The following is a 17,122-nucleotide window of genomic DNA, read 5'->3' on the forward strand; positions in this document are numbered from 1 at the left end:
GGTAGAGAAAGAGGGAAAGAGAAAGAGGAAAGAGAAAAAGTGACAGGAAGAGGAAAGAGAGGAAAGAGAAAGAGAGAGAAGAGAGAGAGGAAAGAGAGAGAAAGAGAAAGGGAGAGGAAAGAGAGAATGAGAGAGGAAAGAGAGAAAGAGTGATAGAGAAAGAGAGGAAAGAGAGAAAGACAAAGAGGAAAGAGAGAGAGAGAAAGAACAAAGAGAGAGAGTGAGAAAGAGAGAAAAGAGAGAGAGGAGAGAGAGAGAGAAAGAGGGCGAGGAAAAAGAGAGACGAAAGAGAGAAAGGGGGAGAGGAAAGAGAAAGAGAAGGGGGAGAGGAAAGAAAAAGAGGAAAGAGAGAGAGAGGGAAATGAAGAGGAAAGAGAAAAAAAGAGGAAAGAGAGAAAGAGAGAAGAAGAGGAAAGAGGAGGAGGAAAGAGAAACAGAGGGAGAGGAAGAAGAAAGAGAAAAAGAGAGAGGAAAGAGAGAAAGAGAGAGGAAGAGGAAAAAGAAAGAGAGGAAAGAGAGGGAGAGGAAGAGGAAAGATAGAAAAAGAGAAAAGAGAAAGAGAGAGGAAGAGGAAAGAGAGAGAGGAAAGAGAGGGAGAGAGAGGAAAGAGAGGAAAGAAATGAAAGAGGGAGAGGAAAGAGGAGAGAGAGAAAGAGGAAAGAGAGGGAGAGAGGAAAGAGAGAGAAAGAGAAAGAGAAAGAGAGAGAGAAGAGAGAGGAAAGAGAGAGAAAGAGAAAGGGAGAGGAAAGAGAGAGAAAGAGAGAGGAAAGAGAGAGAGAGAAAGAGGAAAGAGAGAGGAAAGAGGGAGAGAAAAAGGGAAAGAAAGAGAGGGAGAAGAAAGAAAGAGAAAGGGGGAGAGGAAAGAGAAAGAGAGGAAAGAGGAAAGAGGAAGAGGAAAGAGAGAGAGGAAAGAGAAAGAGAGAGAAGTGAGGAAAGAGGGAGAAAGAGAAAGGGAGAAGAAAGAGAGAATGAGAGAAGAAAGAGAGAAAGAGTGATAGAGAAAGAGAGGAAAGAGAAAAGAGAAAGAGGAAAGGGGGGGAGAGAAAAGACAAAAAGTGGAAAGAGAGAGAGGGAGAGGAAAGAGTGAGAAAGAGAGAGGGAGAGGAAGAGTAAAGAAAAAAAGAGAGGAAAGAGAAAGAGGAAGAGGAAAGAGAGGGGAAAGAGGGAGAGGGGAAAGAGAGGGAGAGAAAGGGAGAGAAAGAGAGGGAGAGGAAAGAAAAAGAAAGGAAAGAGAGAAAGAGGTAGAGAAAGAGGGAAAGAGAAAGAGGAAAGAGAAAAAGTGACAGGAAGAGGAAAGAGAGGAAAGAGAAAGAGAGAGAAGAGAGAGAGGAAAGAGAGAAAGAGTGATAGAGAAAGAGAGGAAAGAGAGAAAGACAAAGAGGAAAGAGAGAGAGAGAAAGAACAAAGAGAGAGAGTGAGAAAGAGAGAAAAGAGAGAGAGGAGAGAGAGAGAAAAAGAGGGCGAGGAAAAAGAGAGACGAAAGAGAGAAAGGGGGAGAGGAAAGAGAAAGAGAAGGGGGAGAGGAAAGAAAAAGAGGAAAGAGAGAGAGAGGAAATGAAGAGGAAAGAGAAAAAAAGAGGAAAGAGAGAAAGAGAGAAGAACAGGAAAGAGAAGGAGGAAAGAGAAAGAGAGGGAGAGGAAGAAGAAAGAGAAAAAGAGAGAGGAAAGAGAGAAAGAGAGAGGAAGAGGAAAAAGAAAGAGAGGAAAGAGGGAGAGGAAGAGGAAAGATAGAAAAAGAGAAAAGAGAAAGAGAGAGGAAGAGGAAAGAGAGAGAGGAAAGAGAGGGAGAGAGAGGAAAGAAAGAGAGGAAAGAAATGAAAGAGGGAGAGGAAAGAGAGGAGAGAGAAAGAGGAAAGAGAGAGGGAGAGAGGAAAGAGAGAGAAAGAGAAAGAGGGGGAGAAAAAAGAGAGAGAGAGAGGAAAGAGGGAGAGGAAAGAGAGAAAGAGAAAGAGAGAGGGAGAGAGGAAAGTTAAAGAGAGAGGGGGAGAGAAAAGAAAAAGAGGAAAGAGAGAGAGAGGAAAGAGAGTGCCAGAGAAAGAGAGAGAGGAAGAGTAAACAGAGAAAAACAGAGAGAAAGAGAGAGGAAGAGGAAAGAGAGAGAGAGGAAAGAGAGAGGAAAGAGAGAAAGAAATAGAGAGAGGAAAGAGACAGAGAGAAAGAGGAAAGAGAGAGGAAAGAGAGGGAGAGAAAGAGGGAGAGAAAGGGAGAGGAAAGAAAGAGAAAGAGAGGAGAGAGAAAGAGAGGGAGAGAAAGAGGTAGAGAAAAGAGAAAGAGAGGAGGAAAGAAAGAGAAAGGGGGAGAGGAAAGAGAAAGAGAGAGGGGGAGAGGAAAGAGAAAAAGTGGAAAGAGAGAGAGGGAAAGGAAAGTGAGAAAGAGAGAGGGAGAGGAAGAGTAAAGAGAAAAAGAGGGGAAAGAGAGAAAGAGTGATAGAGAAAGAGAGGAAAGAGAAAGAGAAAGAGAGAGGAAAGAGAGAAAGAGNAGAGAGGGAGAGGAAAAAGAGTGATAGAGAGGAAAGAGGGAGAGAGGAAAGATGAAGAGAGAGAGGAAAGAGAGAGGAAAGAGAGGAAAGAGACAGACAACACACACACACACAGAGACCCTTTTGACATCTAAAATGAAGATAACACTGCATATATCCTTTTTTACCTTTATTTTATATACACAGTGCTTTTTTTGTAAAAAAAAAAAAAAAGGTGCCAGAACTCACACACATTATACAATCCACCTTGCCTACCCTACAAGGTTCCATCCAAAAATGGTGCCGGAACTCCGTTCTGAGCTATACACACACACACACACACACACACAGAGAGAGAGAGAGAGAGAGAGAGACAGAGACAGAGAGAGAGAGAGACAGAGACAGAGACAGACAGAGAGAGAGAGAGAGAGAGAGAGAGAGAGAGAATAAAGGTAAAAAAGGATATATGCAGTGTTATCTTCATTTTAGATATCAAAAGGGTTTTGCGGCTCCCAGCGTTTTGTTTTCAGTGGGAAACGGGTCCAAATGGCTCTTTGAGTGTTTTGGGTTGCCTACCCCTGGACTAGAGGGACATTAAAAGCCAAGGTAAAGTCTCCTTCAAATTGAATTCAACTCCAAATCATTTTATCGACACTCCCATGTGGTTTTCTTGGTAGCAAAGGAGGTCATAACTTGTTTTCTATCAATCCAGAGTGTAATAAGTAAAATAATAGATTTAAATTTAAAGAAATTCTGAATGAATATTAGAAAAATATCCTAGCAGTAAGAGCAATCTGACATTGGAACTGATTATCCCAACAAATGTGGGTTCCTATTCCTTGGACGTGTTCAAGCATAGCATAAGTGGAACTACCCAGCAAAATGTACCAGCTTCTTCTTTGTTCCCTCCAAATTTCTGGCTTAATATGATGTTTGAACATTCCAGACGACTGTTAAGATGTGAAGACAATCATGAAGAAAATCTGTTGTCAGGCCATTTTATACCTTGTCATTTCTTTCATCAAGCTGAGAAAATTTCTGTTCCATTCTCTTCTTTTTTTCTTCCTCCATCTGCTCTACTCGTTCTCGAGCTTGCAATGCCTTTCGCAGTCGCTCTTCACGTTTTCTGTGTAATATGTAGAAAGCACTTAGTTTAACCTGATGAAGCTTTTTTGTGTTGCTCACAAAAAATTTACATTGGTAATTTTGCTATATTTTTATAAACATGTATCTGTTCCTGAAGTGTCCATATTCTACAAAAGTTGTATTGCACAACATTATCACTAAAAGCACTTATTCCGTGAAATCCCTATTTCCATGCGGGTATAAACAGGTACTTAACAGTTTTATCTCTTCCAACCGACGTCTCTTTTCTTCCTCCACTTTCTGCTTTCTCTGTTGCTCTGCTTCTTGTTTTTTTCGAAGACTCTCCAGACGCTGGCGCTCCTTTTCCTAAGAGGTTATGGAAGATTTATATTAACTGAAGTTGCTGTGACCATTTGCTGCCCAATTGCCAGCAATTTTTTCTTCCATTTTTTTGTATCCAGATTAAATCACACCAAGGAAATGTGGTAGTGCAAAACACCAGTACGTGCAGAATGACTCAAGTCCAAAATAAGAGTGAACAGTGGTTTTAGGGCAGTTAAGTGTTTTTAAACAATTTGAAGGACTAGGATCACAACCCAGAAAATAAGGAAGATAGTTACTTACAACAAACTCCCCCTTTGTGGAATGAACATGGAAAGAAAATACAAATTAACTTCCAGGAACATAAATGCCTAATGACTATTTCATGTATCAGTGTGATTGAATAACAGCCCTATCTACATCAGTGAACCAAAGGACTATAGAAAAATGCAATATGGCAGCAGGCTCAGAATAAATACCTTTATCCTCCTAGCCACAGCAGGCAAGGACATCAGCATTGAAATTACTGTATATTACCTCAACACCTACTTTGAAGAGAAACACAGTTGACTACATTCAGTTTCTCTTACTGATCTCCCCAATGGACATCCCCCTATTCTCATAGTGCCATTTTGTGGTATTTTATAGAATCAATGTGTCCACTGTGGTGCAAGAATATGGCATAAGGAGCTATAACTCTTTAAGCATAGAATTGTCTTATAATAATACATTAGTATCATTAGCAGCTAGTTTTCTGATATTCATCGTATTCATCTCTCTCTCTCTCTCTCTCTCTCACACACACACACACACACACACTCTCACAAACACAGGCTCTTAGACCTACATGACTGAAACAGGAGTTGAACTTAGACTCCATCATGCAGAACATTTTCTCTGCTACAAAGATCTGGTTTCTCTAACCAATTTTAGCAGGACTTCCTGATATAGAGATTGTTATTATTTCTAAACTTAAATAATAAAAAAAACCTCTTACCTTGGTGGCAGATCTACAGGGAGTACTATGTTTGGGGACTTTGTTCCCTGAAGACCCAGGAGATTTGAGAAGCTGATTCTTTTGCATGGTTTGAAAGAAGTTTTTGAAAGGTCGTATTATCTGTCAGAAAAGTATATTTGCTTTTACTGCTTGGGCATTACACACAAGAGTATATTAATATGACATTTACCTACCTTGGATGGGCCAGATGTTGGCAACATTTTCTTTGCAGAAGTGGATGTGGTTGTATGACTGAAAGGACTAGGATTTTTATCTTCTGTGCATGAAGGAGCAGGTAGGTCCTCCACTGCTTGTCTATAACTTTGCTTCCTGGGGAAAAAAGAATACACAAAGTTTTCTCAGTTATACAGTGTGCGTATCCTTGTTTAGTGGAATAACTTAAGACTTTTACTATTCAGCATATCCAAAAAGTTTGGGAGTTCTCCTTCAAAAACTAGTCTCTTCAAAAGTCAAAGTGGAAAATCTTGGAAAAGTCTTAAAGTCAGGGAAAAGAGAGAAGTAGAAAGAGGGAAAGAGAGAGGATGTATGTAAGTATGTATGTATGTATGTATAAAGCACTGAAAATAAAGTGTTCCACTTTCATGAGCTATGAATCCAACCATTCACAAGATTCTGTTTCATAAAAAAGCCAGTGTTAATAATTTCAACCCATTACATACGAACATTTATAATGGCAGTTCTATCTATCTTCTTTTAATACTGTATCAGTACGGCAGGAATTTATTTATTTATATCCTGTCTTTAACATTTTTGTGAATAACTCTGGGTGGTGAACATACTGAGGTGAAGGAGTACCTCAGACTCCGTCTGTCTCCTATTTTCCAGATAATTGCTAACTGATAGAATTCAAACCATTTCATTTCATAAATCTAATACTGATAGGTATATCAAAATGAGGGAGGGAGGGAAGAGGAGGGAAGGGGAGGGGAGGGGAGGGGAGGAAGGAAGGAAGGAAGGAAGGAAGGAAGGAAGGAAGGAAGGAAGGAAGGAAGGAAGGAAGGAAGGAAGGAAGGAAGGATACCGGATATTCTGCATTGGTTCATGGGAACTGTTGTTCATGGCTAAATCTTCAGAATTACTGATGTGGGAGTCAGTAATAGTAGTCTCAAGTCTGTCTGCAAGAAAAGCATAATTAGTAAGAGAGGTCTTGCCACAAAATCCTTTTGCCTAATAAAAACAGCTAAGTTGAAATAAAGCATATATGGTGGTCAGAACTTGTTCTTAGTAGCACTAATGTAAATAGAAAAACTATATCAAGATTCAAAACTCCTTCATAAATTTTAATTACAGTGACACTAAATATACTAGCAAACTGTTTATGTTATGACTTAAAAATAAAAGTCTAGACAAAGATCGTACGCATAAAAACTATCTAGGGAAAAATAGAATAATTTGCTTAAGGGTTTTAACAGCATTTAATGAAAAGTCCCATCTGTCCATGACATTATTTACCTTTATTGCAAGTCTTGTCTTGGTGCCTCTCAAATTGTGTTGGGTTGTGCAAAGGGGTGCTAACAATTAGACTAGGTGCATCCAGAACACAAGGCTCTTTTTGTAGACTGTTCAGAGGCTAAGAAAAAAAAACAATATATTATTTTTGCACTTTCTAGATAAAGAGATATATCTAAGAATATTGCTCTTACAATATTTTCCCATATCTGGGCTCTCATTTTAAGTTGACTGTATGTGTCAAGATGCTGATTGATTCGAAAATGCAGGGGGAAAAATTAAAGCAGCAGGGCTATCAATGGGAACAAATGCAAGAACGGTTATTTTTTATTTTTGTTAAATAACATCTCACATAAGTATGTCATTGAAGGCGGCAGCTCTTAGCTGACATTTTCAATTCTTAAAAAGATGGACGGTGCTTGGGTGGGTAAGAAATGGAAAAAAGCATTCAGTAATAGGCAATGGCAAACCATTTCTACATTGTTACTAAGAAAGCAATATCAAGGTGTTTCATCAGGTGTCTAGTTCTACTCAAAGTAGCCTTTACTTACATATGAATACAATAACAAACATTCCTCACATTGTCCAAGGAAGGCAAAGAGGAATGTCATAACATCCTGTTAATTTTCTATTTTCCATCTTCACGAAAAACAAAATTAGTACCAAGTAAGAGAGACCCAGTCAAAGTCATAAAAATACTTATCAAGAAGAGGAGTCTGAATATGATATGTTATGTGTGAAGATCCAATAAAACTTTTTTCTAAACTTTCCACAGTCTAGAAAGACTAGATTATGAGGAATATGTATGTATCTGCATGGACTGAGAAACTGCATACTGAAATGACACCATAAAACTATCATCTGCAATTTTAGCCCAGTCATATAAACTGATCCATAAAATAGCTTGCTTTAAAAAATCTTTTTGTAGCAATACCCTGCCTAGGTAAACAGAGATTATTCCACACTTTGACATAGTAACTTCAAGTTACTTCCTTTACTTGATTGTTCACCATTATACAATGCTAAACCTCCCTAAATGAGATAATTACACAAAATTAATTCTTCAGAAAAGACACATATGAATGGAAAACAAGTGTCAAATAAAATCACCTTCCCAAAATCATATTGGGTATTAAACTGCAGAGTTGAAGTTGAAAGTTATGCTGAATAGCGTATTTATTTTCTGTCCCAGCAGGTCCTCTGCATTTAGATGGACCTAAATCCATTGATTTCAGTAGGATTGGGCATTCTCACCTCTCCACAGAATTAAAATTTATGCATTCTAATAGATGACTTGAAGCACTAGTCACCCACAATGTTGGCTGAATAATTAACTGTAATGGTAAATTCAACTGCATAACTTTAGAAATATCTTAAGAATTGTGATCAGAGTTCAGAGAACTGCACTAAGGGCAAAAGTCAATCCATCATGTAAATCTAAATAGGTATATCTTCAAGACCTTACCTCTCCTAATTCAGCATTCTGTGTCAAAGGCCTAAAGAGAGAATTTGGGCAAATATTAACCATTCTTTTTTCCAGTTTTCATTATTTTATTTAAATGTATTGTGATCAACAGATACTATTTAAAGACAACATAAAAACAGCAATGCAAAAAACAGTGAAATGGATGTCTGAAAATAGATGTACTGTATGCGTGCACACACACACACATATGACTGCCTCATTTAGTGACCATTTATAGTTACAACTGTTGCAACCGGTCCTTGTATTTATGACTTTTGCAGATCTGTAAAGCAAAGTAAAACTGAAATAAGACCATAAGCATAGTCACAACTTTACTTAACAACTGTTTCCTGGTCTCAAATGTGGTTGCTGAATGAAGACTATATGTGTATATATACCCACCATGCTATTTCCTTTCAGAGAAGCAATGTTATGTAAAATATAGGGGGGAAGTCAAATGTACTAAAAAAGAAAAGAAAGAAAGGCAGGAAATAAAAAGGAAAAAAAGGAAATCCAACTAAACTTTATTTTAGTTTTCAGTTTCCAACAAAGTCATTCACAGTGCTCTTCATAATTTTGTATATTTGCAAGCCATATTTGTTTCCATTACTGATTCCATTACTGATTCCATTACTGAGTTTTGTTTTTCTTTTATAGTACCAGCTCTGACATTTTCAGGATCTCACCATTCTATCGTGAATGTGTCTTCCTATTCTTCATGTATTCATTTTTTTCTTCATATATTCTTTCATATATTAGCTTTGTAATTTAATCCTCATTCATTCTCTCTGAGTGGCCATATCAACAATGTGTAGCGCTTTTTTTTCACTTCTATATTAAAACCACATTCATTCACCAATTCATTCTTGATCCTATTTCTTTCTATTTTACTACTCATATTTCTTAAGCGACCCATTCCCACTGAAGCCAATGTATATTCACGTTTCTTAACACATCCAGCTCTCGTTTCCACATAAGAGTGCAGAAGCACACTCTTAAATACAACTATCTATATTTTTTCAAACAATCCTCACAACAATCCACATATTATTCATTATCTTTTACCAGTATCTATATACCCTATTTTTCCTTTCATTTCTGCATTTTAGTAAACTTACTAAGGTACACATATGCATTTACATGCTCTGATTTTTCTTTTTTAAGGCATAACTTGCAATCATTCACTCCATTTTTCCCATCACCTATCTCATCTTCAATATCTTAATTTTCAGTATGATCTATGTTGAATGCATCATATAATCATATAAAAATATATAATGTTTGCTACAAATCTTTTAGATTGTAGATGCCAACAATATGGCATCATCTCCATACAACAAATATATACAAATCCTCAATCAACACATTTCTAAAAACCAGTACGTCCTCAGTCAACTCATTTCTAAAACCAGTACATTCAATCCATAAATAATCATAGGGACATCACAGATATATACTCTTCAATGCTGAAATGTTGGAATCAGCACAAAAGCAAAATAAATAAATCTCTGTATTTTTCTAATATGGCAAAAATGAGCACCAGTTGATCATTAATTTTTAATTAAAGGATTGTTCAAGATTCTTTGCTGCCATGCTAATTTTTCACCAAATGCTATTTTCTGCACTGATAAATCATTAAATATATTTAGTTTTCCAGCATTTTGCCATAGTAAATCTAACATCTAGCTATAAAAAAATCTAATGTTCCATCATTCATATATCCTAGAAAAAATGGAACATAATACTTCAGTAGTATTATAGATTTCTCTATTTTTTCCAGTTTCCTTGAAAATGTTCAACTAAAATGAAAAATGGAATAGGCACTGCTACCAGAAATAATCCTATCTACTAATCCGATTACAATCCTTCAGCATAATGTAGAAAGATTTTGATTCATATAATGGAATTGTCTGAGAATGTGGGTACCATCTATGAATTATTTTTATGGTCAATATAATTAAAGGGAATTTTAGAAATCCAAACTGACTCCAAACTTCAAATCCCAAATCCTCTTCCCAAACTTTATAAGTCTTTCAGGAGTTTAGTATAATATTTAAGAGATCTGTCTGATTATAACAGCCTGGATATTCATCATTGTTCAAGCATTCTTATTAATGGGTCAATATTATCAAACTAGTATTCACTTATTTATATTGCATATGGCATAAATGTAAAGTGAATACACTATTGTTTCAAGGACTTTAAAACTAATGATTGTGACAGATCCAAGTACCCATCTGTCTCCAAAGAACCATTGATCTTCAGTAGCACAGTATAAATCATTTGAATTGTACAATTGTACAATTTCCTAAAATGCCAGCGATGATCACTCTTTGGGGCAAGTATGCCAAATTAAATCAAAGCAAACTAATGGTGCCACCATAACCTAGTATCTGGTATGTATAAAACTTGAAATGAAAGAAAAAAAATTGGGAAAGAAGAATTTTACTACAATAATTGATAACACAGTCGTCTCTTATTTAGACAAATGCACTGTTCATTAGATGGAGCTGTCCTTAAAGAGGGATCACAGGCAAAAAGATGGGAGACACATCTAGAATGGGTTGTATAGACCATTTAACACCAACTTTCAAAGACATGCACTACTGAGAAAAATAATCCTTGAAAATATTTGTCCCAAAGAAATATAAATACTTACACAGGTAAACTAAAAAGTAAACCAAAATAAATAAACAACAAAAAGCTGGAAATGATGTATATATCTGTATATGTGCTTATAACATTCACCCACCCACCCATCATAAAATTAAACCTTGGATTATTTTCTTCCTATTGACTTAAAATTTAGGAAAATTTTATTTGTTGTTTGTCATTTTGTATTTTATACAGTCTAATGATGTATTATGATCATCTTTTCTTCATTCCTCAAAGAGTTGGTGGCACTGATGGAGAAGAGATAAATACCAAGAATAACCTCTTTTCCAGTTCTAGAAAAACACAACTTCTTAAATCAGATGTCTGAATGCTAAATGATTCTGAATCCTTTAATATGGCATTAATTTTGAGTATGTAAACAGAACCATAAAATTCTAGTCAAACCTTTTTTAAAAAATTCCAAACAATTTCAAAGGTTTACAGATTCAGAATATGTTTATTGATTCTAGATGAAGTTCAGTAAGGTTTAAATTATTAGAATCCTCCAAAGCTTTTCAAACGTTTGCTTACCCATGCTTGTGGTTTTCATCATTCAAAAATATTTCAGTGGAACTATGGCCTGGAGAATGGAAATGTTAGACTAAATAAATATAGTAAGTATAGTAAGTATATAGTAAGTATATGAATACATATAAGTATTGCTTTCAGTAAAAGAGAAACTGCACACCCAATGCAGGAGGAATTCTAGCACTTTCCAGCATTTGTTGTTTTTGTCTTGTTTCTATCTTTTAAATACTTTGTAAACCACTCAGAGTCTCTGGAAAGTGACTGGCAAATACATTTAAATATAATAAAATAATAATAATACACATTCCTTAAATTTATCCACCAAAATAGACCTATGTTGTCAAACAAAGCCTAGGTTTGATCATTACAGTCACAGTGGAAAGAGAGCTGGTTATTTATTCCAAAACTATATTCATTTGGATTTGCATAGAAGTTATATTATGAGTACCTGTAATATTGTTTAGTATAAACAGGCAAATTCTGCTGACAAAATATAGTTTTTCAGGAAACATGTTGCCAACAAAACCTAGAAACGCTTTAAACTAACTGAATAAATTCAAGATTTAAGTTTGACTTCAGAGTTGGAAGCAAATTTGAATTAGAAAAGAGGCAAGCCCAGATATTAATCTAAATTTGCAAAAATCAGAATATATTCTCACTATCAAATTGCAGTAGATACAGTCTTAAATATGCTGAGATCTCTGAACTGTAGAGAACAATATCACTTTGTGATATTGATGAAATTTTGCATTTTATTTATTTGATCTTTAGTCCACCTTTATTATTTTATAAGTCATTCAAGGCAGTGAACATGCATAATGCTCCTTTTTTCTCCTATTTTCCCCACAAGCAACAATCCCGTGAGACAAATTGGGCTGAGAGAGAAATCACCCAACTAGTTTCATGCTTAAGCCAGAACTCGAACTCACATCTCTCACTTTCTAGGTCAGCAAGTTAACTTCAGTGGGAAATGTATGCGTGCATGTAAATGCTTACATTTAAGGTACCCTGAATGTGTCTTGAGCATTGCAAAATGCCCCTTTTGAAAGCCCTGTATCGTATTGTTATGGAAAAAACCAGTTGGACCTATCAACTCTTCTACAACTTACAACAATTGCATATTGACATGGTCAATTGCCTTTACTTACAGCTTACTCGACTTGAAGCAGATGATGAGTCCTGAGCTGCTTGCTTCCTGGCAATTGTCCTGCTGATGGATTTTCGAATTGTGCTTTTTCTTTTATTGCTCAGTGAGTATTTCTCCACCAGTGAGATCCTTGGAGTTTTGTGTGGTCTACTTAGACGACGATGGCCTGACAAAGACCCTGTGGAGGCAGCAGAACTTTCTTTCAGGCCTTCTCCTTCTGGATCCAAATTATTATTAAGTAATTCTTGGGGTGGAATCTCTTCTCTGGATGTGTGCTTCCCATTTAAAGATTCTTTTAGAGTGGGTATACTTGGAAATCTTGATGCATTCCCATTTTTTTCTGCCTTTACTGGATCAGTGATGTTCTGAACTAGCATTGCAGGACTGTCTAACATAATGGGAATCTCAGTGACCCTTGAATTATCAGCTAAATGGTCATCTGAATGCACAATAAAAATTTCAGGGATTCCATTCATGCCCTCATTCCTTTTTTCCGGTACTTCACCATTTTTACAGCAGCCAGTACCAAGTGGTTCCCCTACTGGACCCATAGCTATCCTGTCAGACTGTACTTTTGAACTTCCCTTAGAAGAGTTCGTCATAATATCTGGCAAAGATATTTCATCTCCCACATTGAGGTTATTCGGTACTCTTCTTGGAGAAACCTTCTGAAAAGATTCAGTCTTTAAACTGCCATGTCCTTTAGATAATCTTAAAAAACAAACAAATGGTTAATTCAGAAATTAAAACAATTTCAATAAAATTGTTCTGGTAGAAACTCTCTATATTTCCTACATCACTATGTATTTACTAGATTGACTAGGCACCTAGTAAAATATAGAGCAATGTTTCTCAACTTTGGCAACTTTAAGATATGTGGACTTCAACTCCCAGAATTCCCCAGCCACATATCTAAGTCCACATATCTTAAAATTGGTATAGAAGCTACTAGATGCAGTTAGACAAATGCATCAGCACATAAATGTGTCTTAAAAATACAAAATTGCTAGGCAGAATAATTAAATTACTGCATACTTATTTGGGAGGAAATTTCCTTGAAAATAAGTAAGATGTAAGGAACTTTTACTTTGTGTTCAAATGTATTGCAATCATTTCATTTTCATCAGAAAAGGGTAAAGGATAATACTTTGACTTTAAATAAAATTCATGGACTGGCATATAATAAATTGAGTAGTTTGCAGGGAAATTCAACAAGTATGAAAAAGGAAACTTTTGCAGAGAAGTTTTTAGGAGATGAAAATATTATGTATATGAAGCACTATAATTTATATATAAAGTTTTGTAATAACATCACAAGCTTTTACAATAATACCTATTGAAAGTAAACGATATGGAGACACCAATCATTTCCTGTAATTCCAATTGTGAGACATCTGGGTCTAACATTAATAAAGTTATGCCAAGATTTGTAAAAATTATCAAAACATTTAATTGAATCATGTCAACAGTTAAAGAACTAAAAAAAGAAACAAGTTATTTGCTTTAGAAATCAAAAAACATTATTTTGGGTAGACCAAGTTATTTATTTTAGAGGGCCATGAACATCAACATTAATGATATTGAATATTTTTTCACTGGTGACTCTATCCACCATGCTTATTTTTTTAGGTAAAATGGAGTTATTTTAAAAACGTTCTAATGAGTTTTCTTTAGTTAGCAATGAGCATAGAATACTCCATCAACAGCTGTCTAACCATGTTGATTTCATCTAAGTCTATCAGTATACATAAATGCCCTTTGAAATCAATCAATATGGGAAAACAGGATTAAAGACTTAATTGAAAAATAAAAAGGGAAGTGCATGTGTATTATGGTAATAGGAAGATATTACTAGCAAAGAGAAGAACATGATCTTGGTGAAATCTGAAAGCTGCATTAATTTATTAATCTATATTACCAGACAAACATCAAAAATAGTTATTTTTACATGGACAGATACACAGAGGTACAGGAGACCTTGTGCAATTTATAGCACAAGAAAAATCCATGCAACCTGAGATCTTTGGGTACCATTCCAAATTAAAAAGCTTAAATATTTTTTCTACCTTTTTCTAATTAGTTCTTTATTTTCATCCTTAAACAATGAAGACCGCTTCTTTTTCCGATACTTCTTCTGAGATGGTGTTTTGGGCATCAGTTCAGGTTCGGTACTAAAGTTGTTACTGGTCCAAAATAATAATAAAAAAAACCTATAGATCTCAATAATTTCAATTAACAGAAATACAGGGAAGTCTGTATCTTGCTTTCATGACCCATGCTGAAATGTAACTTACTATATTCTTGACATTATCTGACCAACTTGTATTTGATAACAAAGGAATTCATTAACTCAGGATAATTAATAAACTCCTTCCAATTAATAAGACTTTATTTGAAAGAGGATGGACAAAGGAAGTACAGTACAGGTAGTCCTTGACTTACGACCGCAACTGAACCCAAAATTTCTCCTGTTAAGTGAGACATTTGCTAAGTGAGTTTTGCCTCATTTTCCAACCTTTCTTGCTGCAGTTATTAAGTAGAATCACTGCAGTCGATAAGTTACTGTAGTAACACTGTTGTTAGGTGAATCTGGCTTCCCCATTGACTTTGCTTGTGAGAAGGCTGCAAAAGCTGATCATATGACCCCAGGACACTGCAACCATCATAAGTAGGAGTCAGTGGCCAAGCATCTGAATTGTGATCACATGATCATGGGGACCATTTTTCACACAACTGTTGCTGTATCCCCATGGTCATGTGCAGTGGTGGGATTCAAATAGTTCTCTGTGGATGCTGCTTCCAGGAGTCCATTCTGGGCCTGGGGAACAAAAAATTAGCTACTGGTTCTGCCGAACTGGTGCAAACTGGCTGAATCCCACCACTGGTCACGTGATCAAAATTCAGACACTTGGCAATTGACTCCTATAGATGCAGTGTCCCAAGGACATGTGATCACCTTTTGCGACCTTCTGACAAATAAAGTAAATGGGGAAGCTAGATTTACTTAACACTTGCGTTACTAACTTAATAACTGCAGTGATTCTCTTAACAACTGTAGCAAGAAAAATCGTAAAAAAAGGCAAAACTCACTTAACAACTATCTCAACAGAAATTTTGGGCTCAGTTGTAGTCATAAGTTGAGGACTACCTGTAGTAGATATGCTGCTCTCTGCTAGAGATTTTCAAACGTTTTCAGGTTGCAGAACTTGCTGGTAAGAAATAAATACCCAAATCACTGACCAACAGACAAAGCTCTAATGATAGAAATGTAGCTGGGTTGGAGAAATTTATTACTATTTTTATTACTACTGCTATTGCTATTATTACTATTATTATTTTGCTTTTACTCACTCTCAGAACTTCCTCCTGTTTTCCTGGAACCCTGGAAAAAATCCCACCCTAGGCAATAAACTTTGCTGTGAAAATATGACCCCAAATCAATTTACAGCCCTTGGGAGTAAAAACCCAACCCTCTTTCCATTCTGCAAAATTCAAGATTCTATACCTATCAAATATCTTCATGGCTTCTTCCTCAATTTCTCTCAACCACACCAAGCACTTATGCTCAGCATTGAACAAGAATTCTGAGAATTTTTGATTGCAAACATCTAAAAGGTGAATGGGTTGTCTTGCTTCAGCCATGATGCTGCATAAAAGAAAGGAAAAGGAGATGCTAATCAATTAGGCATACACCGAAATTGGCTCCAACAAAATAGAAAAACATCTAAACTACTTGGATGGGAAAAGAAACGACATGCCCTCATTCATACAACAGGTTATGTTATGTTAAAGAAATATTTTGTTTTCAGAGGGGGAAGTCAGTTGTGCAGTTACACAGCCACACTCTGATTTTTAGTGAAGAAGTGAAACGTGATTTTGTTTATCTTGATTTTATTTCTACAGTAAATAAGTTACTAAGTAATAATACTACAATTTTTCTATAGGAGAGCATAAATGAATAGTATCACCATTTTTAAGAAGCCCACAATCACACTTACAGATAACCATCCCCAGAAGACTTAATTAAATTCTAGTTAGTTGTTTGGGGGGAGGGATGTTCATGTTCTTGACAATTTCTCGCTTATCTGAAAAATTAACAAAAAGAACCACAGAGGAACCAAATGCAGAGCCGAGTAAAAAGTAACTAATGTATCCTACAAACTAAAAAAAAACACTTTTCCCTCCTTCCATCTATAAATAAATACTATTTTCCCCTTTCCATTAATAACAATAAAGGCAGTTTTCAGATAACAAAAAAGAGGCAATTCCTCCGCAAGAGACAGCACGCATACCCCACTTGAACAGCAGCAAACACCTGAGCCTAACACACAAGGCGCCTCGGGCGAAATGTGAGCGTGCGCGCGTTGCGCCGCTGCAAACCATCTCCGGATGCTCCCTTGGATTTTTTTTTTCTTTCAGATTTTTTTTCTAAATTAAAGCGCCCCGACTAGCTCCGCTCTCTTGCACGTTTAAACCCCATGGCGGAAAGGGAGAAGAGTCACTGAATTAGTCTTGTCAGGCTGCAATCGCAGAGGAGCGGGGAGGGGATCGCGGCTTCGTGTCAAAAATGCCTTGGAGGGGCTTTGAAGTCCGGTCAAAGCAACGACTGGCCTCGGGAGAGGAAGGAAAAGCAACAGATGTTAGCAAACCTGCCCTGGAAGAAGTTGCAACTGGCGGCCACGCTCTAGAGCAGGGGTGTCAAACTCGCCGCGTCAAGTTGCCGGAGCTGGGGTCAAGTTGCCGGAGGCGCGGCCTCCGTATGATGCAACCGGCCCGCGGGGCGGCAGTTTGACACCCCTAGACTAGGGCGTCTTTAGGAAGCTGCCGCTGATACCTTTGGAGGCGTTGCTCTTCCTCGTCACATAACAAGAGAAGGTGCACTTCGCTTGCTTTTGCTGGGTTCCTGTTTTCTCTCGCTCCCCGGTCCCTTCTGGGAAAGGCAGCTTTTGTCGCCTTTTCTCTGCGCACTTTCTCAATTAGGTGGGGAAACTGCGG

General features: G+C 36.7%; 1 protein-coding gene across 1 annotated transcript in view; it reads right to left on the reverse strand.

The window, feature by feature from the left end:
* LOC107294451 (inner centromere protein) overlaps positions 1-15,769 on the reverse strand; it is a 26,068-nt gene extending 10,299 nt beyond the window's left edge. The window contains exons 1-12 of the mRNA XM_015823686.1: positions 15,633-15,769; positions 14,194-14,310; positions 12,129-12,838; positions 10,984-11,032; positions 7,798-7,828; positions 6,336-6,453; positions 5,905-5,998; positions 5,057-5,192; positions 4,863-4,982; positions 4,169-4,180; positions 3,801-3,910; positions 3,464-3,584 (exon numbers count right to left, since the gene is read on the reverse strand). Of these exons, the coding sequence (XP_015679172.1) occupies positions 3,464-3,584; positions 3,801-3,910; positions 4,169-4,180; positions 4,863-4,982; positions 5,057-5,192; positions 5,905-5,998; positions 6,336-6,453; positions 7,798-7,828; positions 10,984-11,032; positions 12,129-12,838; positions 14,194-14,310; positions 15,633-15,769 (1,755 nt within the window). The remainder of the gene's footprint in view (positions 1-3,463; positions 3,585-3,800; positions 3,911-4,168; positions 4,181-4,862; positions 4,983-5,056; positions 5,193-5,904; positions 5,999-6,335; positions 6,454-7,797; positions 7,829-10,983; positions 11,033-12,128; positions 12,839-14,193; positions 14,311-15,632) is intronic.
* Between the last annotated feature and the right edge of the window lie 1,353 nt (positions 15,770-17,122).

Source organism: Protobothrops mucrosquamatus, unplaced genomic scaffold, assembly GCF_001527695.2.
Source record: "Protobothrops mucrosquamatus isolate PMUCROS unplaced genomic scaffold, P.Mucros_1.0 scaffold_178, whole genome shotgun sequence".
Classification (NCBI taxonomy): Eukaryota; Metazoa; Chordata; class Lepidosauria; order Squamata; family Viperidae; genus Protobothrops; species Protobothrops mucrosquamatus.